Source organism: Myotis daubentonii, chromosome 3 (genome assembly GCF_963259705.1).
Source record: "Myotis daubentonii chromosome 3, mMyoDau2.1, whole genome shotgun sequence".
NCBI lineage: Eukaryota > Metazoa > Chordata > Mammalia > Chiroptera > Vespertilionidae > Myotis > Myotis daubentonii.
Genome location: NC_081842.1, coordinates 112,535,332 through 112,560,555, shown reverse-complemented (window position 1 = coordinate 112,560,555; position 25,224 = coordinate 112,535,332). Strand labels below are relative to the sequence as shown.

The following is a 25,224-nucleotide window of genomic DNA, read 5'->3' as shown; positions in this document are numbered from 1 at the left end:
AAGGAAGTGACAACGAATACATATCTATCAACAAGTGAATCTAAAAATAAAATGAATAAAAAGTCTGATGAACAGAATAAACTAGTGAATGTAATAGAATCAGGGGCATGGAAATGGAGTGGACTGACAATTCTCCGAGGGAAGGGGATGTGAGGGGTTCAGGAAGAGATGAGACAAAGATCTTATATGCATATATGCAGTACCTATAGACAAAGACAGTAGGGTGGCGAGGGCCTGGGGTGGGGTAGGAACCAGGTAAAGGGAAGCTATGGGGGGAAAAAGAGGGACATCTGTAATAATCTGAACAATAAATTTTTTAAAAAATGGAAAAAATACAAAAATAAAAATATATGGACAAAATATCCTCAGGTGAGGAGTAACAACAATAACAAAAAGACTATGTTCTTAATTGACACCTAGTAAACTACTTGGCACCCTGTAGTCAGTCAATATTTATTAAAACATTCAATTAATTAATTTTGATTTTAGTTTGTAAATATATATATATATATATATATTGTTTAAAGTATCACATAAGTCTCCGTTTTCCCCCATTGACCTCTCCACAGCCACTCCCTCCCCCAGCACCTGCCCTAACCCCCTAGTGTCCATTGGTTATGCTTATATGCATGCATACAAGTCCTTAGGTTGATCTCTTACCCCCTCACACCCCGCCTTCCCTCATAGGTTGGACAGTCTGTTCAATGCTTCTATGACTCTGGTTATATTTTTGTTCATCAGTTTATGTTGTTCATTATATTCCACAAATGAGTGAGATCATGTGATATTTATCTTTCTCTGACTGGCTTATTTCCCTAGCAGAATGCTCTCTAGTTCCATCCATGCTGTTGCAAATGGTAAGAGTTCCTTCTTTTTTCAGCAGCATAGTATTACATTGTGTAGACGTACCACAGTTTTCTAATACACTCATATGCTGATGGGCACTTAGGCTGTTTCCAAATCTTAGCTATTGTAAATTGTGCTGCTATGAACATAGGGGTGCATATATCCTTTCTGATTGGTGTTTCTATTTTCTTGGGATATATTCCCAGAAATAAGAATATTGGATCAAATGGAAGTTCCATTTTTAATTTTTTGAGGAAATGCCTTACTGTTTTCCACAGTGGCTGCATCAGTCTGCATTGCCACCAGCAGTGCACAAGGGTTCCTTTTTCTTCACATCCTGGCCAGCATTTGTCGTTTGTTGATTTGTTGATGATAGTCCTTCTGACAGGTGTGAGATGGTACCTCATTGTTGTTTTGATTTGCATCTCTTGAATGATTAGTGACTTTGAGCTCGTTTTCATATGTCCCTTGGCCTTCTGTATGTCCTCTTTTGGAGAGTGTCTAGATAGGTCCTTTGCCCATTTTTTGATTGGATTGTTTATCTTCCTTTTGTTAAGTTGTATGAGTTCCCTATAAATTTTGGAGATTAAATCCTTATCAGATATAACATTGGCAAATATGTTCTCCCATAAAGTGATATTTTCTTGTTGTTTTGTTGATGGTTTCTTTTACTGTGCAGAAGCTATTTACTTTGAGGTAGTCTCCTTAGATTCCATTGCTCTAGGAGCTGAATCGGTAAAAATATTGAAAGGACATTATGTCTGATATTTTGCTGACTATGGATTCTTCTAAAACTTTCATGGTTTCCCATCTTATGTTTATCCATTTTGAGTTTATTTTTGTGTATGGTGGAAGTTGGTGGTCTAAGTTTCATTTTTTTGCATGTATCTGTCCAATTTGTCCAACATCTTTTATTGAAGAGACTTTGCCGGAGTCCATTCATTGTCTTCACTAGCTGAGTTTAGACAGAGACCCCCAAAAGCTAGTAACCTTTGAAGTCCTAGCAAAGGACAGGACTACGAACCACCCAGTTAATTTAGGTAATAATAGTTGAAGCATCCCCACCTTAGTTCACTTAATTCCTTAGATACTTATGTAGATCCTTGTTGATTATTGTTGATCAGATACTCTGCCTATTCCTGGAAATCATCTATTGATGAGCTAATCAGATACTTTGTCTATTCCTGTAAATTGTCTGCTGATCTGTGTGTCATTGAAACCTCCTTACCCTAAGGGCTACTCCAGATCAATAAAAGATTGGAGCGGCCTGAGCATCAGTAGAAGTCCTTCTGGACTTGCCCGCCTGGTCCCCCAATATTGCAAAATTATCTCGTGTCTTTTTCTCATTTGTTGTGCGGCTCCTCTTTCAGATACCGAACTCTACTCCACTCAGAATGTGGAGGGAGTGTTACTCGACAAGACTTGTCTTGACTCTATTGTATGCTCTTGCCTCCTTTGTCAAATATTAAATGAGCATAATGGCTTGGGTCAATTTCTAGGTTCTCTGTTCTGTTCCACTGGTCTATATGTCTGTTCTTGTGCCAGTACCAGGCAGTTTTGGCTTTGTAGGGTATCTGGTCTTATGATCGTCCAACTTTGTTCTTCTTTCTCAAGACTGCTACAGCTATTTGGAGTCTTATTTTATTCCAGATGAATTTTTGGAGAGTTTGTTCTAGGTTTTTGAAATATGCCATTGGTATTTTAATGGGGATTGCACTGAATCTACAGATTGCTTTGGGAAGTAAGGACATTTTAATAAAGTTGATTTTACCAATCCATGAACGTGGTATATTCCTCCATTTGTTTGTCTTCCTCTATATCTTTTTTCAGTGTCCTGTAATTTTCTGAGGACAGGTCCTTTACCTCTTTGGTTAAACTTATTCATAGGTATCTTAATTTTTTTTGTTGCAATGGTTAAGTGGGATTTTTTTTTTAGTTTCTCTTTCTTTGAGTTCATTATTGGTGTATAAAAAAGCCACAGACTACTGGGTGTTAATTTTGTATCCTGCTACATTGCTGAATCCATTTATTGTCTAGTAGTTTTTTGACTGAGTCTTTAGGGTTTTCTATGTACAATATCTTGTCAAGAATAATGACAGTTTTATTTCTTTTCCAATTTGGATGCCTTTTATTTCTTCTTCTTGTCTGATCACTACGGCTAGCACTGCCAGTACTCTGTCAAAAAGGAGTGGTGAAAGTGGGCATCCCTGTCTTGTTCCTGTTCTTAGGGGAAATGGTTTTAGTTTTTGCCCATTGAGTATTATGTTGGCTGTAGGTTTGCCATATAAGGCTTTTATTATGTTGAGTTATTATCCTTCTATTCCCCTTTGCTGAGAGTTTTTATCAGGAAAGGGTGTTGAATTTTGTCAAATGCCTTTTTTGCATTAATTGATATGATTATTTGACTTTTATCTCTCAATTTGTTTATGTGAGGTACCACATTTATTGATTTACAGATATTGTACCAGCCTTGCATCCCTGGAATAAATCCCACTTGGTCATGATGTATGATCTTTCTAATGTAATGCTGGATCAAGTTTGCTAGAATTTTGTTGAAGATTTTAGCATCTATGTTCATCAGGGATATTGGCCTATAATTCTCTTTCTTTGTAATGTTTTTATCTGGTTTTGGGATTAGGGTAATGTTGGCTTTATAGAAAAACCTTGGAAGTGTGCCTTCCTCTTGCATGTTTTGGAATAGCCTGAGGAGGATAGGTTTTAGTTATTCTTTGAATGTTTGGATATTCTTTGTATGAATTTTTATTGATTTCAAATAAGAAAGGAGAGACAGAGAGAGAGAGAGAGAGAGAGAGAGAGAGAGAGAGAGAGAGAGAAACATCAGTGCTGAGAGAGAATCATTGATCATTGTTCGGCTGCCTCATGCTCGCCCAGCCTGTAACCTGAGCATATGCCCTAACCGGAATTGAACTGTGACCTCCTGGTCAAAACTCACCCACAGAGCCTCATAGACATTATTTGTGCTTTTATTTTATTTGTTCCACCACCCTTTATCCCGTCTTTGGCTGCTTCCACCTCCACCCACTGCCCTAATTATTTTTAAAAGCTATCTTAAATATTAGTATAATTGTCTGGAGAGAGGAAAAATCCTTTCTGAATATTTAACGTACCTGGTACAAAATGGGAATTATAGTCTGGAGGGGCATCAGGTCTTGGATCAGGTGACTTTAATTGATTTCCCATTTCATCTGTAGGTTGCTTAGGGGCTGTGGGGACTACACCTTTGGGGAAAGATAGGGCGCATGATTTACAATGGAAATGATAATATAACAGAATACATTCACTTTTTCTTGTTGGCATGAACCATTGCATATAATCAATAAGTAATACACTCATATTTCATACAAAAATCATAATTCATAAGTATATTAGACATCAACCTATTATAGTATTCGATAAATTTTCAGGCTGAATATGGATTAAAAATGAAAATATTAAACCATTGTGCTATGATCAAAGCAAGGAACTTTCAGGCTACTAGCTTCAGCTGTTCTGATGTGATTCCTACCTACATAACTTCCTTTCACAGTGTCGAAAATTCTTTCTCATAGTATGTAAAGTCAAATATAGAGTGAATTGGATTTTTCATAAATCTATTTTGGAAAACGGCTGTTTAAATAAATTCAAAACATAACACGATAAATACTTAGTAAATTCAAAACAGAGCATGATGAATACTAAATGATTTAAAAGCCAGTGGTGACATATGCAGTTCAATTAGAGGTGGTTTAGTCAACATCTCTAGGGATTCACACTCTGCCCTATTCATCCTGAAAGACCTAAGTCACCCTGATTGCTTCAAGGGAGTACTGAAGTCACTTTTCCTCTTGCTGAAATCAGAGAACCTTTTCATTGGACTCACTATAAGGAAAAGTTCTGAATCTCTTAACTAACTGACTTTTATCTAAAAACAATCAAACACACACACACACACACACACACACACACACACATCCCATAAACAGTGTGTTTCTCTCCTTGTATCATGTCTTGCATTGCTTGAAAATGCAGGGGCTACTTTTGAGCCCTCCTGTATGAAGACAGGCTGCTGTCACAGGCTTTTTATTACTACCTCTCTTTGCAGACTTACTTTTCTACCTGTATTTTTCTTTATCCAAATTTCCCCACAGACTTTAGAGATCTTTCCACACATATATGCCAATGTAAATCCCTTTTAACCCTTTTTGTTAAAGATAGAAAGGAATGCTTATATGTATAAATAAGTATACGTACATGAATATATACTCTCCAAATACTTAATAAAAAAATTCAAAATGAAATAAACTTCAAACAATTTTTAAAAAATCTTCACTGAGGATACATTTTTATTTTTTAAATTATTATTATTTTCTAATTCTCACTTGAGGATTTTTTCCATTGATTTTTTTTAGAGCAAATGGAAGGAAAAGGGGGAGAAAGAGACACATCAATTGGTTGCCTCCTGTGTGGTCCCCAACTGGGAGTCAGGATAATAAAGCCTGCAACCAAGGTATGTGCCTTTGACCGGAATCAAACCTGAAGCCCTTCAATCCAAGGTCCAACACTCTGTCCATTGAGACATATAGCCAGGGCAAAATCTATAATTTTTAAGGAAAGCAATCACAAAATTCACATTTGAAAATAAAGCATATTAAAACTTATTCACAAAAACTTACCTGACATTTTGAGGTATTCCAATTAATCCTGAAAAATAAAACATTTCATACTTTAAAAACATACTTATTATTACTACTTAGTAATACATGTAAAAAGTTCAGTGATTCTTTTAGCTGCCAGTTACCTTTCACTCATACCTTCATTAATTCAAAAATGTTTACTGAGCACCTATTATGTACCAGGTACTATTATAGATGTTGAAAATATAGCAGTAAACCAGATGGACACACTGCTGGACATTATATTCTAGTGTAATGAGATTTAAAAATTCTATCTAATAATAGACAAACATGGTAATTAACTGTACCTCTGACACACTTCCCATTGGCTAATCAGGGCGATATGCAAATTAACTGCCAACCAACATGGCGTCCGGCAGCCAGGCAGCTGAAGCAAACAGGAGGCTTGCTTGCTCCTGTGATGGAGGAAGCCAAGGTTCCCCACCAGCCGCTGCTGCCCAGCTCAGAGCTGCACTCTAAGCAACTATGTTGCAATTATAGAAGCTAAACAATCCCCAGAAACCTGCTTTCAGCCAGCCGGCCCTCAGAGCTGGAGTTGCAACAGTGTTTCAATTATAGAAGCTAAACAAAGTCCAGATACCTGCTTTCAGCAGCCGAGGTCTCAGAGCTGGAGCTGAGCCTCAGAGCTAAAGCTGGCTCTCAGCTCCAGTGACAGCCATAGAAGGTAAATAAATCCCAGAATTAAAAAAAAAAAGAAGAGGTTGGGAGCTTCAGTCACCCGCCACCTGAAAACGGCCCTCAGCCCCTCACCCAGGTTGGCCAGGCAACCCAGTGGGGACCCCCACCCTGAAGGGGGTGTGACCAGCTGCAAACAGCCATCATCCCCTCAACCCAGGCTGGCCTGGTACCCAAGCGGGGCCCCCAGCCTGATCTGGGACACCCTTCTGGGCAAACCAGCCACCCCCCCCCCCCATGCACCAGGCCTCTATCCTATATAGTAAAAGGATAATATGCAAACTGACCCTAACAGCAGAAGGACTGGGAATGACTGGTCACTATGACACACACTGACCACCAGGGGGCAGACACTCAATGCAGGAGCTGCCCTCTGGTGGTCAGGGCGCTTTCACATGGGAGCTCTGCTCAGCCACAAGCCAGGCTGATGGCTGCCAGTACAGCGGTGGTAGTGGGAGCCTCTCCTGCCTCCTCAGCAGCGCTAAGGATGTCCGACTGCAGTTTAGGCCTGCTCCCCGCTGGCAAGTGGACATCCCCCAAGGGCTGCCAGAGGGATGTCTGATTGCCATCTTAGGCCCAATCCCCCAGGGAGGGGGCCTAAGTCTGCAGGTGGTCATCCCCTGAGGGGTCCCAGACTGCGAAAGGGCACAGGCCGGGCTGAGGGACCCCTCCTTCCCCCCCCAAATTTTTGTGCACCAGGCCTCTAGTATGTCAATATATATTTAAGATTAAATTTAGATAGTTCAGTTATGAAGTAAAAAGTTTAAGAAAAACATGAGAGTCAGGGTAACCCTCTCTCAGAATATGACCTTTGAACTATTTGAACTATGAATGGAGACACCACACCAAAAATATGGGAGATGAGATCCAGAAAGACAGAAAAGTAAGGACAAAGGCCCTGGTGTGCCACTGACCTTAGAATACTCAAGGGAGAGAAAGAAGTCATGTTTGGAACATAGTGAATGAAATAAACAACAAAAAACAAAACAACGAATGAAGACAGAGGTCTTTTCAGACCTAAAGACCATAGCAAAATGTTTGGAATTTGTTTAATTGCAGTGGAATGATCAGATCTGACACATATTTTACCTTTCTTTTATTTTTTTCCATCACTTTTTATCACCCTCATACCCTCTTCCACCTCCACCCATCCTTCTACACCCCCACAAAAACCACACTGTTGTTCATGAGTTATCTTTCTTTTTGCTCAATCCCTCCAATCCCCAGCATACCTCCCCTGACCAGAGTGGTCTGCCTGTTCTCTATCTATTAGTCTGTCTCTATTTTGCTTGGTAGTTCAGTTTGCTCATTATATTCCACATATGAGTGAAATCATATGGTACTTGTCTTTCTCTAATTGGCTTATTTCACTTAGCATAATGTTCTCCAGGTCCATCCATGCTGTCCCAAAAGTTAAATTTTTCTTTTTTACCAGAGTAGTATTTCATTGTGTAAATGTACTATTGCTTTTTTATTTTTTAAATAATGGTTGTTTTTAAAATATATTTTTAATGATTTCAGAGAGGAAGGGAGGAGAGATAGATAAACATCAATAATGAGAGAGAATCATTGATCGGCTGTCTCCTAAACACCCCACACTGGGGATCAAGCCCACCACCTGGGCATATGCTCTTACCTGGAATTGAACCGTGGCCTCTTGGTTCATAGGTTAGTCCAGCTGGTCCCACTGCTTTTTTATCCACTCACCTACTGATGGACACATGGGCTGCTTCCAAGTCTTGCCTATTGTAAATAACGCTGCAATGAACATAGGGGTACATATTTTCTTTTGATTTAGTATTTCAGGTTTCTTTGGCTAAATCCCAGAAGAGTATTCACTGGGTCAAAATGCAGTTAAATTTTTAAATTTTTTGTTAATTAACTCCATACTGTTTTCCATAGTGGCTGCACCAACCTGCATTCCCACCAGCAGTGAACTAGTGTTCCCTTTTCTCCACAATCTCACCAACATTTGTTGTTTGTTGATTTATTGATGATAGACATTCTGACAGGTGTGAGGTGGTATCTCATTAAGGTTTTAATTTGGATTTCTCTGATGATTACTGACGATGAGCAACTTTAATATATCTATTGACCATCTGTACGTCCTCTTTGGAGAAATGTCTATTCAGGTCTTTTGTCATTTTTTTAAAATGGTTTGAATGTTTTTTTGGTGTTGAGTTTTATAAGTTCTTTATAAATTTTGGATATTAACCCCTTATCAGATGTATCACTGGCAAATATGTTCTATTCAGTGGTTTGTCTTTACATTTTGTTGATGGTTTGCTGTGCAAGAACTCTTTAATTTGATGTAGTCCAATCTGATTTTTTTTGTTTCCCTTGCCTGAGGCAATATATCAGAAAAAATATTGTTAGGAGAAATGCCCAAGATTTTACTTCCTATGCTTTCTTAAAGGATTTTTATGGTTTCTAGTCTACAATTTAAGTCTTTAATCCATTTTGAGTTTATTATTGTGTGTGGTGTAAGGTGGTCTAGTTTCATTTTTTACACGTATATATCCAATTTTCCAACACCATGTATTGAATAGACTATTTTCAGTCCATTGTATGTTTCTACCTTCTTTGTCAAATATTAATGGACTATAAAGGTATGGCTTTCTTTCTGTTACATTCTATTGATCTATATGTATGTTTTTATGCTAGTACCATGCTGTTTTGATTAGTATAATTTGATAACAGGTAGGGTGATTCCTACAACCTTGTTCTTCTTTCTCAAGATTGCTGTTGCTATTCATGGTCTTTTGTAGTTCCATACAAATTTTTGAAACACCTGTTCTAAGTCTGTAGAAATATTCCATTGGTATTTTCTTAGGAATTGAATTCAATCTGTAGATTGCTTTTGGTTAGTATGTATAACTTAATGATGTTAATTCTTCCTATCCATGAACAAGATATATGCTTCTACTTATTTCTATCTTCCTCAATTTCTTTCTTCAGTGTCTCATAATTTTCTGAGTACAGGTCTTTTACATCCTTGATTAAATTTATTCCCAGGTATTTTATTTTTTTAAGCAATTGTGAGAGAGATTTTTGTTTGTTTCTCTTTCTGACAGTTCATTATTGGTGTATAAAAATGTAATTGATTTCTGGATATTTATTTTATATTCTGCTACTTTACTGAATTCATTTAAATTTTAGGTTTTTGGTGGAATTTTTAGAGTTCTCTGTATACAGTATCATGTCATCAGCAAATAAAGACAGTTTTAATTCTTCTGTAGTTAAAATTTCCAGCACTATGTTAAGTAAGAGTGGTGAAAGTGGATACCTCTTTCTTGTGCCTAATCTTAAGAGAAACACTTTTAGCTATTGCCCATTAAGTAAGACATTGGCTGTAGGCTTGTCATACACGACCTTTATTATGTTGAGATATGTTCCCTATATTCCCACTGTGGTAAGAGTTTACATCATAAATGGGTGATAGATTTTATCAAATACTTTTTCTGTACCTATTGATATGATCATGTTATTTTTATCCTTCATTTTGTTTATGTGGTGTATCATGTTTATTGATTTGCATTTATTGTACCAACTTTGCTTCCCCAGAAAAAAGCCCACTAGATTGGTATATGATCTTTTCAATGTACTGCTGGATCTGGTTTACTAATATTTTGTTGAGAATTTTAGTATCTATATTTGTCAGGGATATTGGCCTATAATTTTTTTTCTCTGTAGTGTCATTATTTGGTTTTGGAATTAGGATAATGCACACCCCATAATATGACCTTGGGAGTCTTCCTTCCTCTTGAATTACTTTGAATACTGTGAGAAGAACAGGTGTTAGTTCTTTCATTATTTGGCAAAATTCACCTGTGAAGGCATCCAGTTCAGGACTTTTGTTTGTTGGGTGTTTTTTGAATTACTGCTTCAATTTCATTATTCTTCCTAATTTAGTTTCAGAAGATTGGATGTTTCTAGAAATTTATCTATTTCTCCCAGATTGTCCAATTTGTTGGTACATAGTTTTTCATAATATTTTCTTACAATCCCTTGTATTTCTGTAGAGTCAGTTGTTACTTCTCTTTCATTTCTGGTTTTACTTATTTAGGCCATCTCTCTATTTTCCTTGATAAGTCTGGTTAAAGGTTTGTGATTCTTGTTTATCTTTTCAAAGAACCAGCTCTTGGTTTCACTGACCCTTTGTTTTGATTTTTTCCTTTTTTCTTTTAGATGCTATTTCATTTATTTGTGCTTTGATATTATTTCCTTCCTTCTCCTTACTTTGAGCTTTGCTTGTTCTTCTTTTTCTAGTTCCTTTCAGTGTAAAGTTAGTTTATTTGAAATTTTTCTTGTTTGAGGTAGGAATATAACACCATGATTTTCCCTCCTAAGACTGCTTTTGCTGTGTCCCATAGAATTGGGGTTGTTGTATTCTCATTTTCATTCATTTTAAGGTATCTTTTTATTACTTCCTTTATCTCACTGTTAACCCATTCATTGTTTAGTAACAAGTTATTTAGCCTCCATGTCCTTGTGTGTTTTTCAGTTTTTTTTCCTGTGATTGATTTCTTGTTTTATACGATTATGGTCAGTGAAGATGCTTGATATGAATGCAATCTTTTGAAATTTATTGAGACTTATTTTGTGTCCTAACATCTTGTCTATCTTAGAAAATGTTTCCATGTGCACTTGAAAATAATGTATATTCTGCTGCTTTGGAGTAAAATGCTCTTAAGATATCAATTAAATCCATTTGATCTAGTGTGTCATTTTAGGCTGATCTTTGTTAAAATGTCTTGATGTTGATTACATTTCAGTTCATATAACTTTATTCTCTTTAATGGCTGCACCACAATTTATATAACTGTCTGCATAAGGATGAAAATTTAAATTGTTTCTGAATATATGCTATTATAAACAATGCTAAAATAAACCAATATATACTTTTTTGGGTACCTGTATATTAAGTTCTTGGAACCAGAATTACTGGATGAAAGTTTTATGCATATTTATTTTGCTATACATTGCCAAACTGTACTATAAAATATTTAAATCAATTTACATACCAGAAAAATGTGTTACATTACTAACGTGATGATTTATCAAATCTTTTCTCATTGCCAATCTGAAAGGTAAATACATTTTAGTTTTACATTTCCTATCTTAAGTGAAAAAGGGAATTTTTATTATATGTTTAAAAGTCATTTGTCCACCCAGGCTTCACTCCCCATGTCTGAAACTTACCTCCCCCAGGCTCCGAACCCAGGCAGAACTCAGGCTCAGGATGCAGGATTATCACAGGAAGGAGCATGTTTTTTGTCCAGAGGATAATCTACTCTCTTGGCAGTAGAGGTAAATTCCCAAAGACAATTTATTCTTCAAAAATCTTCAGACTCTCAACTTGTGCTGACTACTAAGTGACATCAGAGGAACAGCAGTATGAGTGATCCCCTTGGAGTTTCAACTATTACAATAGCTATAATTCAACAAAGGATTCTCTGTTCATGTATAAATATACCATGCACTGAAACAGCTAAAGGTGGGCAATTGGGAACAAACTGGGGAGGTAAGAATGGAGAAACACTGGGAAAAGCCACAGATGCACCCTGAATCTGGGGGCTTAAGGAGAAGCTGAACCCAATGAGGGGAGGAATCCGGTTGTACCTGGCACCCTCTTCAGCCAGGAGGAGCAGAGATTTAGAGAGCATCCTTGCAAAAGTGGGCAGTACGAGCTAAAGCTGTCCCCAGTGACCTTGGCAGGGACACATCACAGAGGTGAGCCATAACTGTCTGGTGCTGGGCATTTTCAGACAGAGATACAAAGCCACGGAGCCTGACTGCTCTTTAACCACCCAGATGCCGTCTCCTTTCACACTTGGTATTGTGTTGTAGAGCACATTATTTTCAGGAAACATAGACGTGGCAGACAGAAGAGTACAGAGGGGTCTTAAATCAGGCCCCATGGGAGATTAAAAGTCAACTAAAGCAAATGACATTCATTACTTCACTTTTTTTTTTATCTTCTACTTAAAATTTTTTTTTCCATTTTCTTTATTTTTTATTATGTTTATTTTTTATTATCATTATATCTATTTTTACTTATTTTTCAGCCCTTTATTTTTCTTTTGGATTACTGTTCTACATTCTATTTTTACTTTTTTATCATTATTTATCTCATTTTTTCCTTTTTGCCAACCTTTCTTCCTCACTTCTACCTTTTTCATCTTGTTTCTCTTCTCCTATTCCTGTGTTAGTTTTTCTGTCTCTTTTAATTTTACTCCTTTTTAAAAGTTAATCTTTTTTATCTGCTTTATTGATACATTACTATTATAGTAGTCTCTCTTGGCTTACTCATATATCGCATTTCTTCTCCCCTGTTCCAAGTCCATAGACCCTTGTATTTTCTCTTTATGCACTAGCCAATATTTTTTCTTTTCTTGTTGTTGTTTGTTTATTTTTTTTTGCTTTTGTTTTTATTTTGTACTTTTGTTTTTCCTCTCATCGCTTACTCTCTTCTTCTACTAATAGCTTAATTAGTTTCATTCACCAAACTCAGGCTTATATGCTCTCTACTATATTTTCCTTTTCCAAATATAGATGAATACATAGATAGGTTAAACAAAGGGGAAATTTTTTTCTGGTATAAACATTTAAATATATATTTGAGTATTTTGTTCTTTTTACTTGTATTCTTATTATACACTCATTCCCTTTCTACCTCCTCTATACTTAATAGTGGCGATTACCTCATTAATACAATTCCTTGACTTTACCTTCTGGAAATAAGCTCTGACTCCTCAGATTCAGTTTCTCCCTTTTTTTCTGGGTGTTGTTGTTTGCATTTTTTGGTTTATTTGTTTTTTTTTTTGGATTTTTTCCCCCATATACATCTATTTTCTACTTTTTTCTTCTTCTTTTTCATTTCTCTCTTACCTTTTTTCTTTTCTCAGTACCATTTTTGCACTCTTTTCTCTCTCCTAATTCTCTTCTCTCTGGTGGTCACCTTTATTTGGGGTTAGTGTCGTGAATACATTTGTGTTTTGTTCCCTCTGTGTCGTGTCTTGTCAAGTTGTATTTTGTGCCTTTTGGTCAACAGGGTAGAGAGTGAGCAACATAACCAGACACTCTGAGAGAAGCAAACATGGGGAGATAAAGAAACAGTCCCCATACAAAAGAAAAGGAGGAATCAGTGGGAAAGGAAGTAAACGAAATGTAGGCAAGTAATTTCTCAGACAAATAATTCAGAGCACTGGTCATAAGGACACTGAAAATGATGAAGACAAATTCAACAACGTTTAAGAATCAAGAAGAAATGAAAAAAGAACCAAGAAGAAATGAAGAAAGATATAGCTGCAATAAGAACACAAGAGAGAGCATGAACAGTACACTAGAAGAAGCTGAGGACCACATCAGTAAGCTAGAAGAAAAGGTAGGGGCAAAAAAACAAAAACAAGCAGAGCAGCAACTGGAAACACACACACACACACACACACACACACACACACACACACAACACACATAAAAAGCAGGAGGAGAGCCTAAGGGAGCTTTAGGACAACAAAAAATGAAACAATAGCCCCATAATATGGGTGCCAGAAGGAGAGGAAAATGAGCAAGTAATAGAAAACCTGTTTCATGAAATGATAGAAAACTTCCCTGATAATGGGGAAAAAAAAAAAAAAACTCACACAAGTCCAAGAAGCTCAGAGAGTCCCAAACAAGGTGAACCAAAAAGACCAACACAAAGAAACATCATAATTAAAGTGACAAACACCAATGACAATGTAGGAATCTTAAAGGCTGCCAGAAACAGACAGAAAGTTACCTACAGGGGATCTCCCATGACTATCAACTGATTTCTCAACAAAAACACATCAGGCCAGAAGGGAATGAAATGAAATATACAAAGTGATGCAAAGCAAGGGACTGAATCCAAGAATATTATACCCAGCAAGGCTATCATTCAAAATGAAGGGGAAATCAGGAGCATCACAGGCAAAAAAGGGCTAAGGGAGTTTATTACTATCAAATCAGCAATGCGAGAAATGCAAAAGGGATTGCTATAGAAATAAGAAATAGGAAGGGAAAACGGAACATAGGTATAAAGAATAAAAATGGCAACAAACAAGTAGCTATCAGTAATAACTTTAAATGTAAATGGATTGAATGCCCCAATCAAAAGACTGAATAGATAAGAAAACATAACCAATATATCTGCTGTCTACAAGAGACCCACCTCAGAACAAAGAAGTCATACAGACTAATGGTGAAGGGATGGAAAAATGTTTTTCAGGTGAATGAAATGAAAACAAAAGCTGGGTTAGCAATACTTATATTTGACAAAATAGACCTCAAAGTGAAGGCCATAACAAGAGATAAGGAAGGCCACTTCAGATAACTAAAGGGAGCAACTCAACAATAAGATATAACTCTGGTAAACATATATGCACCCAATACAGGAGCACCCAAATACATAAAAAAATTTCTGGATGATATCAAGGGAGAGATCGACAGCAATACAGTCATATAGGGGATTTTAATATCCCACTATCATCACTGGATAAATCCTCTAAACAAAAAATCAGCAAAGAAACAGTAATCCTAAATGACTCACTAGATCAGATGGAATTAATTGACACCTTAAAACATTCCACTAGAGAGCCAGCCACAAAATAGAATTTCTTCTAAAGTGCACATGGATCATTTTCAAAGATAGACCACATACAGGGACCAGGCAAAGTCTCTTCAAATTCAAGAATATAGAAATCATATCAAGCATCTTCTCAGGTCACAATGGCATAAAAGTAGAAATCAACTACAATAAAAACAATGAAATAATCCAACACTTGGAGGTTAAATAGCATGCTATTAAACAAATGACTGGGTTACCAAAGAGATCAAGAAGAAATAAAAAGCATCATGGCAACAAACAACAATGAAAACGCAACAATCAAAAATCTTTGGGACACACTGAAAGCAGTCTGGAGAGTGAAGTTCATAGCTCTACAGGCCTACCTCAAAAAAAAACCAAGAAAAATGGGTAATATATTATCTAACCCTACAACTCAAAGAGTTAGAATGAAGGCAACAAGAAAAGCCCAGCATAAGCAGAAGGAAAGAAATAATAAAGATCAGAGCAGAAAAAAACAACATAGAGACCAAGTAAACAATACAAAAGAGCAACAAAACCAAGAGCTTGTTCTTTGAAAGGATAAACAAGATTGATGAACCTCTAGCCAGGCTCACAAGGAAGTAAAGAGAGAGTACTCAAATAAACAAACTCAGAAATGAAAGAGGTGAAGTAACAACTGATCCCACAGAAATACAAACAATTATGAAAAAATACTACGAACAACTCTATTCCAACAAAATGAACAACATAGACAAAATGGGCTTATTCTTAGAAAAATACAAGCTCCCAAAACTCAACCAAGAAGAATCAGAAAACCTGAATAGACCAATAATTACTGAAGAAATTGAAGCAGTGATCAAAAATCTTCCAGCTAACAAAAGCTCTGATACATAAGGTTTTACACAGGAGTTCTTCCAAGCATTAAAAGAGGAACTAAAACCTATCCTCCGCAAGGCTATTCCAAAAATTCAAGAGGAAGGCACACTTCCAAGCTCTTTCTATGAAGCCAACATTACCCTAATTTCAAAACCAAATAAAGACACCACAAAAAAAGAGAACTATAGGCCAATATCCTTGGTGAACATAGATGCTAAAATACTCAACAAAATTTTAGCAAATCAAATTTAGCATTATATTAGAAAGATCATACACCATGACCAAGTGGGATTTAATCTGGAGATCCAAGGATGATACAATATCCAAAAATCAATAAGTGTGAAACATCACATAAAGAAATTGAGAGACAAAAGTCAAATAATCATATCAATTAATGCAGAAAAGGCATTTGACAAAATCCAACACCCTTTCTTAATAAAAACTCGCAGCAAAGGGGGAATAGAGGGATGATATCTCAACATAATAAAAGCCTTAAATGACAAACCTACAGCCAACATCATACTCAATGGGCAAAAACTGAAACCATTTCCCCTAATAACAGGAACAAGACAAGGATGCCCATTTTCACCACTCCTGTTCGATATAGACTGGCAGTGCTAGCCATAGTGATCAAACAAATAGAAGAAATAAAAGGCATTTCCAAATTGGAAAAGAAAAAGTAAAATTGTCCTTATTTGCAGATAACATGATACTGTACATAAAAAAAACAAAAAAACCAAAGACTCCATCAAAAAACTTCAAGGCCTAATAAATGAATTCGGCAATGTATCAGGATACAAAACTAACACCAATAAATCTATGGCCTTTTCATACACCAATAATGAATTCACAGAAAGAGAAACAAATAAAAAAAAAATCTATTTACCATTGCAACAAAAAAATTAATATACCTAGGAATAAACTTAACCAAGGAGGTAAAAGACCTGTACTTGGAAAACTACAGGACATTGAACGAAGAGATAGAGGACGACATAAACAAATGGAAGAACATACCATGTTCATGGATTGGTACAATCAACATCATTAAAATTTCTATACAAAGCATTTGACAGATTCAATGCAATTCCCATTAAAATACCAACAGCATATTTCAAAGATCTAGAACAAACTCTCCAAATATTCATCTGGAATAAAAAAAAAAAAAAAAAAGACCCCAAATAGCCACAGCAATCCTGAGAAAGAGAACAAAGTTGGAGGGATTGCAATACCAGATATCAAGGTATATTACAAAGTCATGGTTCTCAAAACTGCCTGGCACTGGCACAAGAACAGACATATTAACCAATGAAATAGAACAGAGAACTCAGAAATTGACGCAAGTCATTATGCTCAATTAATATTTGACAAAGGAGGCAAGAGCATACAATGGAGTCAAGACTGTCTCTTCAATAAATGGTGTTGGGAAAATTGGACAGATACATGCAGAAAAATGAAACTAGACCACCAACTTATACCATACACAAAAATAAACTCAAAATGGTTGAAGGACTTAAATGTAAGATGGGAAAGCATAAAAATCTTAGAAGATTCCATAGTCAGCAAAATAGCAGACATATATCTTAGCAACATCTTTACCGATACAGCTTCTAGTGCAATGGAGACTAAGGAGAAAATAAGCAAATGGGACTACCTCAAAATAAAAAGCTTCTGCACAGCAAAAGAAACCATCAATAAAACATCAAGAAAGCCCACTGCATGGGAGAACATATTTGCCAATGCTATCTCAGATGAGCATTTAATCTCCAAAATTTATAGGGAACTTGCAAAACTTAACAAAAGCAAGGTAAACAATGCAATAAAAAAAAATGGGCAAAGGACCTAAATAGGCACTTTTCAAAAGAGGATCTACAGAAGTCCAAAAGACATACGAAAATATTCCCAAAGTCACTAATCATCCAAGAGATGCAAATCAAAACGACAATGGGGTACCATCTCACACCTGTCAGAATGACTATCATCAACAAATCAACAAAGAAGTGCTGGCGAGGATGCAGAGAAAAAGGAACCCTCCTGCACTGCTGATGGGACTGCAGACTGGTGCAGCCACTGTGGAAAACAGTATTGAGTTTCCTCCAAAAGTTAAAATGGAACTCCCATTTGACCCCGTAATCCCACTTCTAGTAATATATCCACAGAAACCCAAAATACCAATCAGAAAGGATATATGCACCCCTATGTTCATAGCAGCACAATTTACAATAGCTAAGATTTGGAAACAGCCCAAATCCCCACCAGTAGGTGAATGGATAAAAAAGCTGAGGGATATTTACACTATCCCTGTAAAAAAAGAGGTATCTCTTACCCTTTGGGAGAGCATGGATGGACCTGGAAAATATTATGCTATGTGAAATAAGCCAAACTTGAGAATGACAAATATCACATGATCTCACTTATTTGTGGAATCTAATGAACAAAATCAATTGACCAACAAAATAACACCTGAATCAGGGAGGGATGAAACAGACTGACATACCTTGATATGGGGTTGGGAGGACAAGAAGAAATAAATCAAAGAACTTATATTTATACTAGGAGCCTGGTGCATGAAATTCATGCCTGGGGTGGGGGTGGGGGGTTGTCCCTCATCCTGGCCTATATCCTCTCCAATCTGGGACCCTTCGGGGGATATCTGACTGCCAGTTTAGGCCTGATCCCACCTAAACCAGCAGTCGGATATCCTGACATCCCTCTCACAATCCGTGACTGCTGGCTCCTAACTGCTCACATGTCTGCCTAATTGCCCCTAACCACTCTGCATGCCAGCCTGCTTGCCGCCAACTGCCCAGCCTGCTGACCTGCTCACCCCCAACTGCTCCCCCTGCTGACCTGCTCACCCCCAACTGCCCCCCTTGCCAGCCTGCTCACCCGCAACTGCCCCCCCCACTGACCTGCTCACCCCCAACTGCCCCACCTGCTGGCCTGCTCACCCCCAACTGCTCCCCATGCCAGCCTGATCGTGCACAACTGGCGCCCCCTGCCTGCCTGCTAACCCCCAACTGCCCTCCTCCCACCGGCCTGATCACCCCCAACTGCCCTCCCCTCCTGGCCTGATCACCCCTAACCGCCTCTGCCTCTGTCCTGCCACCATAGCTTTATCCAGAAGGACGTGCGAAAGGTCTGTCTGAAGGTCTCCCAGTCTAATTAGCATATTACCCTTTTATTAGTATAGACTAGAGTCCCGATGCACAGGTTGCGAGAGTGCACAGGCCAGGTCAAGGAAACCCACTGGTGCATGATCGGGGCTGGAGAGGGACCGTGGGAGGGCTCCAGGGCGTGTCCAGCCAGCCCCACCCAGTCCTGATCAGCTGGACCCAGCAGCAAGCTAACTTACCATTTGGACCGTCTGCCCCCTGGCGGTCAGTGTGTGTCATAGCTACTGGTCGAATGGTCGAATGGTTGGATGAACACTTAGCATATTAGGCTTTTATATATATACTAGTGGCCCAGTGCACAAAAATTTGTGCACTCGGGGGTGGGGGGAGTGTCCCTCAATCCAGCCTGCACCCTCTCTAATCTGGGACCCCTGGAAGGATGTCCTACTGCCGGTTTACAGGGATCGGGCCTAAACTGGCAGTTGGACATCCCTCTCAGAATCTGGGACTGCTGACTCCTAACCACTCACCTGCCTGCCTGCCTGATTGCCCCTAACCATTCTGCCTGCCAGCCTGCTTGCCGCCAACTTCCCCCTGCCACCAGCCTACTCGCCCCCAAATGCCCCCCCCCCCGCCAGCCTGATCACCCCCAACTGCCCCCCCTGCTGGCCTGCTTGCCCCCAACTGCCCCCTTGCTGGCCTGCTCACTCCAAATGGCTCCATCTTCTATTCCATTTGTGTCCTTTCCACCCCTAAGTTAATGTCGTGTCCTTAATATGTGGTTATGAGATGTCTCTGTGACTGAGCTGGGAAACCTTTCACGTTTCTCTTTCCTTTCCTTTCATCTCAGGATAACTGAGCTCTGCAGTTTGTGTGGGACCAAAGGCCCTGGGAATACAATGCTGAGCCCTCTGAACTCATTTTACTCTTTATTGTATTATTTGATTCCTGGGAATGAATTAAACATGAAAACAGAAGAAAATATACCCTTAGATATAGAATCTGAGTCATTACCCAGAGATTTCTGTGGTAGTTAACACTGAGGCATGAGACACCTGTGTTTATTGGTCAGTTTCCTCAACTGTGGAACAAAGGTTGATCCTGCCTCTTGGATCATTTGGGGGTTGGATATGATGCATCCAGATGGATTAACTGGCAGCTCTGAGAGGAAGATCAGAAGTCAACAGACACTTGTTTCCTTCACCCAGACAGAGTTAGAAAAACACAACAAGGGCCATGCCTGTGGGAGGAGGAGCAGGGAACTAGGGCCTCCCCCTTGCTCCTTCCCCGCCCTCCCTTCTTCCATCCCTGCACTGGTCCAGCTGCTATCGCTATGGTGGAACTGCTCAACTCAGGCTCTGGCCCCGCCCATGTCACAGGGAGGAGCATGCGCATTCTTGCAGACACAGAAGCAGCTGTGGAGTAGGGAGGTGGCGGTTATTTCCCTGAGCAGGCTCTGAAGTCCTTGTTGAAGCCTCCACTCCAAAGCCTGCGAGTCCAAGTCCTGGGAAGATGCGCAGTAGAGGCGCCACATTCCTTTCAGTAGAAACTGAATATTGATAGGAGCCTGCTGGCTGAGGCGAAGGACCAGGAGGTCTGCCTTGCGCCCATTCGCCAATCCCCAGTCCCGTTTTGCTGATCGCGCCTCCTGAGCCCCGCGCCCAGGCCGCACACGGGGCGGGGCCACCGTGATTGATCTCCATCGCCCCACACCCTACCTGAGCCCCAAGCCGCCCAGGGCCACACACAGGGCGGGGCTGCCACGATCGATTGCCATCACCCTTCGCCTCGCCTGAACCCCAAGCCACCCGGGGCCACACACGGGGCGGGGCGGGCGCAATCGCCATCGCCCTGCCTGAGCCCCAAGCCACCCAGGGCCGCACACGGGGGTCCTGGCTGCGGGTGGGGCTTAGGCGGCACACGGGGGCGGCTCGTGCTGGCCTTCCCTGCCTGCAGTATGCAAATTAGTTGCCATCTTTGTTGGCGGTTAATTTACATATCATGTTGATTAGCTGATGGGAGGCGTAGGGAAGGTATGGTCAATTACCATGTTTGTCTATTATTAGATAGGACTGGTAGATGCATACCCCATGGATACAGGCAATGGTGAAGGCCTGGGCAGGTGGATATGGGCTTGGAGGAGAGGAGGAAGATGGGAGGGAATGGAAGATATCTGTAATACTATCAACAATAAAAAATATATTAAAAAAATAATATATATGGTTATCAAATATCAGCTTTACTTTTATTTTTAAATCTGTCTCTTCAGTTTCATTGATTTATCAGTAAATCTGCTCCCTCTTTTATTACTTTTTAATCATTATAGCTAGCTTTACAATACTTTTAATTATGTATTAAAGTCTCCACATATATGTACATTTTCTTTTAATTGAAATCTTTCCACATGAGCTAAACAGTTGTTTTAAAACAAATAAAAAATTCAGTTTAGAATTTAATTTATACATCTTTAGAAAAATGCTATCTTTACTTTAAAGATAGCATTTGTACCTATACACTCTTATATACTTAACTAGTGGCTGGGAAAATGAAATTCATGCACGGGGGGAGGAGGGGTTTGTCCCTCAGTCTGGCCTGCACCTTCTCCAATCTGGGACCCCTCGGGGGATGTCCAAGTGCCAGCCTGCTCGCCCCCAACTGCCCTCCCCTGCCAGCCTGATCGCCTCCAACTGCCCTCCACTGCCAGCCAGATCGCCCCTAACTGACTCTGCCTAGGCCCCGCCACCATGGCTTTGTCCAGAAAGATGTCTAGAAGATCTCCTGGAAGGTCTCCCAGTCTAATTCGCATATTATCCTTTTATTAGTATAGATAGATGTATTTTCTTATGTCCCTAGAATTTTATATCTTTAAATAGGTTTTTCAATTTTGTGTTAGTTCATGCCAAACTGAATGGTTTATTTGTCCTATTGTATTTTCTAATTTATAAACATCACACCTAGTGAAAACTGTAATTCCACATTGGTTAGTAAATTGTTTGTTTTTTTTCTAGGAGATTTTCAGTTGTTTCCTGTAGGCATTCAAAGTATACAACCACATTAGGTGTAAAAAATATTAATTCTGTCTTTTTTGCTAACCAGAATGTCAATATGCTCTTCTGCTTAATGCCACTGGCCTATAAAATTCACAGAGTGTGATGAGCAGATCTGGCTTTCCCAAATTTAGTGGAAATGATTTTACTGTTTCAAGATAACCATCGGAAATACATAGATGGAGATTATATGTTTATTCCAAATATTGCAAACACCCAACTTAAAGTACTGAATCCATACCCTTTTAAGTAGGTGGGAAATCAACCTTACTGCATTATAGCTTTAGTGGCTACATTTCAAATGTACAATGTAAATTAAAAATTCAATTAAATCGTACATCCTAAGATAAACAAAACCAGAAAGTAAATGAAAGGAAAATCTAAGTCTTGAAATATGTTTTACTTTATGGAAACATAGCACATACAGCCAGAATGAATCACATCTCCCCCATTTGCTCGAATTGCTAACCTGAGGCAGGAGGGCCAGGAGGTCTGCCTTGCGCCCATTCGCCAATCCCCAGTCCCGTTTTGCTGATCGAGCCTCTAGAGCCCCGCGCCCGGGCCGCACACGGGGCGGAGCCGCCGGGATGGATCGGATTACAAGACCCTCTGGCCCCGGGTGTAAAGAAGTGACCATAACTCTTTGACCTGCCTTTCCACCTGGTCAGACTTCATAGAGGGCTGCGCAGAGGGGATGCCCCCTAGTGCAGGCGGAGCCTGTTGCAGGGAGGCCTGCACTCCAGCAGGAGCCGACCAACGGGGACAAGGCGGCCGGGCGCGCAGCCAGCTCTCCCGAGCGCGTTCCTCCCGGGCCCCACTGGCTCTCCAGTAGGCAGCCTATGTCTCCGAACCCCCGCCCCAGACTCTTCCTCGAGGGGCCGTCCGCCCTGTGCTACTCACCGCTAACCGCTTCGCACCAACACAGTCAGGCCCGGGGGTCTCACTTTCTCCAGAGGAAGAAGTGAGGAGGGGCGGGGAAAGCAAGAGGAAGAGGAGGGCGTCTCCAACAAAAACAACCTAGAGCGGGGATGGGAGGAGGCCTGGAGTTGGCGGACACTCCTGGGGCGGACACCCTGCCCTTCCCCCCTTCCCCTCCACCCCCCTTCCCCTCCACCCCCTTCCCCTCCACCCCCTTCCCCTCCATCCCCCTTCCCCTCCACACCCCGCTTCTCTCTCTCTCTCTCTCTCTCTCTCTCTCTCTCTCTCTCTCTCACACACACACACACACACACACACACACACACAAACGCGCGCGCGCGCGCGCGCGCGCGCGGCTCAGACTCCGCCCCACACGGTGACCCCCACGGGTCCGCATTGGAATCGGCCTCCAATTACAAGCCCGGGGGGCGGGGGAAGTGAAGAAAAAGGAATTGCATCCGCTGTAACTTGCGGTGATTGGAAGACATAAGCGCAAGTTAGGAGTGGCGACTAATCAGGGACAGGCAGGTTCCAGAGCCCAAAGGGAACGGCTCTGCCAGGGCCTCACTGAGCTCCAAAGGACGCAGAGAAACCACTGTCGTTTGCATCTGCTCCGACCACACGCCCTTGACTGGGAACTGGCCTTGGCTGTGCAAGGCTAGGCCTGAAACACTCGGGTGCGAGTCCAGACTTTTTTCCCCCCACGGGATTGAAGGAGGCCAACTGGCTGTGGAAGGGAGTCCTGGGGAGAGGGGAAGGGAGCAGGATGCCTGTGTTTTCTGACATTTGGTGCAAAATGCCATTCTTTAATTGCCCTCATTAGGACAAAACCTTTTTCAAACTAATGGGGTTAGGTCTGTGGGGGTCCATGGGCGGGGGTTGGGAGGTGGAGAGGGGGGCTGAAGGGGGGGGGCACAGGGACTGGGAGAATATTACTGTCCCTGACTTTATAAAGGATCAGGCTGGGCATAAGTAAATTGGCTTAAGCTCTGAGGAGTACTTGACAGGGCTCCACTTTGGGAGAAGTTTGGATAGGTGAAGGCATGTAGGAGTGGAGTTCTGAATTTTCTGTTTTCTTTTGTTGTATGACATTTGTTAGTATGCCTGTGAGAATAGATTTTTTTAACATTTATATTGTATTTCTCAGTAATAATTGCACAGAACATTACCCAAGTAGAGGGATAGTGTTATATTGAAAGCATAAAACAAGCTGGTGTCAAAACTACAGCAAAATATGATACTAAATATTTAGTAGCTTTGTTTTTACTTCATAAGTATGATCAAGAATTGAGCTCATGAATTCAAACATATACAATGTCCACATGAAAGATGACAAAAAAAGTTCAAGAGCAAAATATATCTTTTGAAATATATTGCTTTGCGGGGTAAAGAAATAATTGAAAGTATATCATATGCCCAGATCATAAGTTTTGAAAGGAAGTAGAATTGTTAAAACATTTGCATGTCTTCCTAAAATTCCTGATCTGATACAGTTTCAAGTTAGGGGATGACAAATTCACTATTTTTGTACCAATTCCATTTTTAGTTGCTCCTTAGTTACATCTCTTTGCAGTAATTTGTTTTTACTGTTTTTTCTTACATTACTACAGTTGGCTTAGAGTTAATATTGTACCTTGTCATATAAATTTGCAAAAGCACTTTTTGGCTCTTCAATCCTATGTACCATTGTCATTGCTATATGTCACATGCACACAAATTATAAGCTATATAATAAAATATAATATTTTGCTAAAGCAGTCAGTTGTCTTACTGATATGAAGAGAAGAAAAAATAGAGCTTTTATATTTGCCCAAATATATACAACTAGAGGCCCGGTGCACAAAAATTTGTGCACTTGGTGGGGTGGGAGGGTCCCTCAGCCCGGCCTGTGCCCTCTCAAAGTCTGGGACCCCTTGGGAGATAACGACCTGCTGGCTAAAGCCTGCTCCCGGATGGCAGAGGGCAGGCCCAATCCCTAGGTGCAGCCCCTGGTCAGGCTCAGAGCAGGGCCGATTGGGGAGTCAGGGCACTGCCCCCTGTCATGCACAGAGCAGGGCGGATTGGGAGGTTGTGATGCCACCCTCAGTCACGCTCAGGGTAGGGCCGATTGGGGGGTTGGGGCACCGCCCCCTGTCACACTCAAGGCAGGGTCAATGGGGAGGTTGTGGTGCCACCCAATGTCACGCACAGAGCAGGGCCGATCAGGGGGTTGGGGTGCTGCCCACTGTCACGCACAGAGCAGGGCCCATCAGGGGGTTGAGGAGCTCCCCGTGGCACTCACAGAGTAGGGCCCATAGGGGAGTTGGCGCACCTCCCCCTGTCACACACAGAGCAGGACGGATCAGGGGATTGGGGCGCCGCCACTGTCACACTCAAAGCAGAGCCAATGGGGAGGTTATGGCTCTACCTCATCACACACAGAGCAGGGACCATGGTGGGGGGGGGAGGTGGGGGCTCCACACCCT

The 25,224-nt window shown here is 40.4% G+C and overlaps 1 protein-coding gene across 6 annotated transcripts in view; it reads right to left on the bottom strand.

Annotated features, from left to right (window-relative positions):
• Window positions 1-22,931, bottom strand: part of PLSCR4 (phospholipid scramblase 4) — a 67,619-nt gene extending 44,688 nt beyond the window's left edge. Inside the window, exons 1-4 of one of the 6 annotated variants that reach the window (XM_059688215.1) lie at window positions 22,742-22,930; window positions 7,852-7,973; window positions 5,520-5,547; window positions 3,975-4,085 (exon numbers count right to left, since the gene is read on the bottom strand). In XM_059688215.1, coding sequence (XP_059544198.1) covers window positions 3,975-4,085; window positions 5,520-5,526 — 118 coding nt within the window. In that variant the 5' untranslated portion in view covers window positions 5,527-5,547; window positions 7,852-7,973; window positions 22,742-22,930. Of the gene's footprint in view, window positions 1-3,974; window positions 4,086-5,519; window positions 5,548-6,120; window positions 6,222-7,851; window positions 7,974-22,310; window positions 22,722-22,741 lie in introns of those variants that run through there. The other 5 variants (XM_059688214.1, XM_059688216.1, XM_059688218.1 and 2 more) reach the window with 5 other exon arrangements.
• Window positions 22,932-25,224: the final 2,293 nt, after the last annotated feature.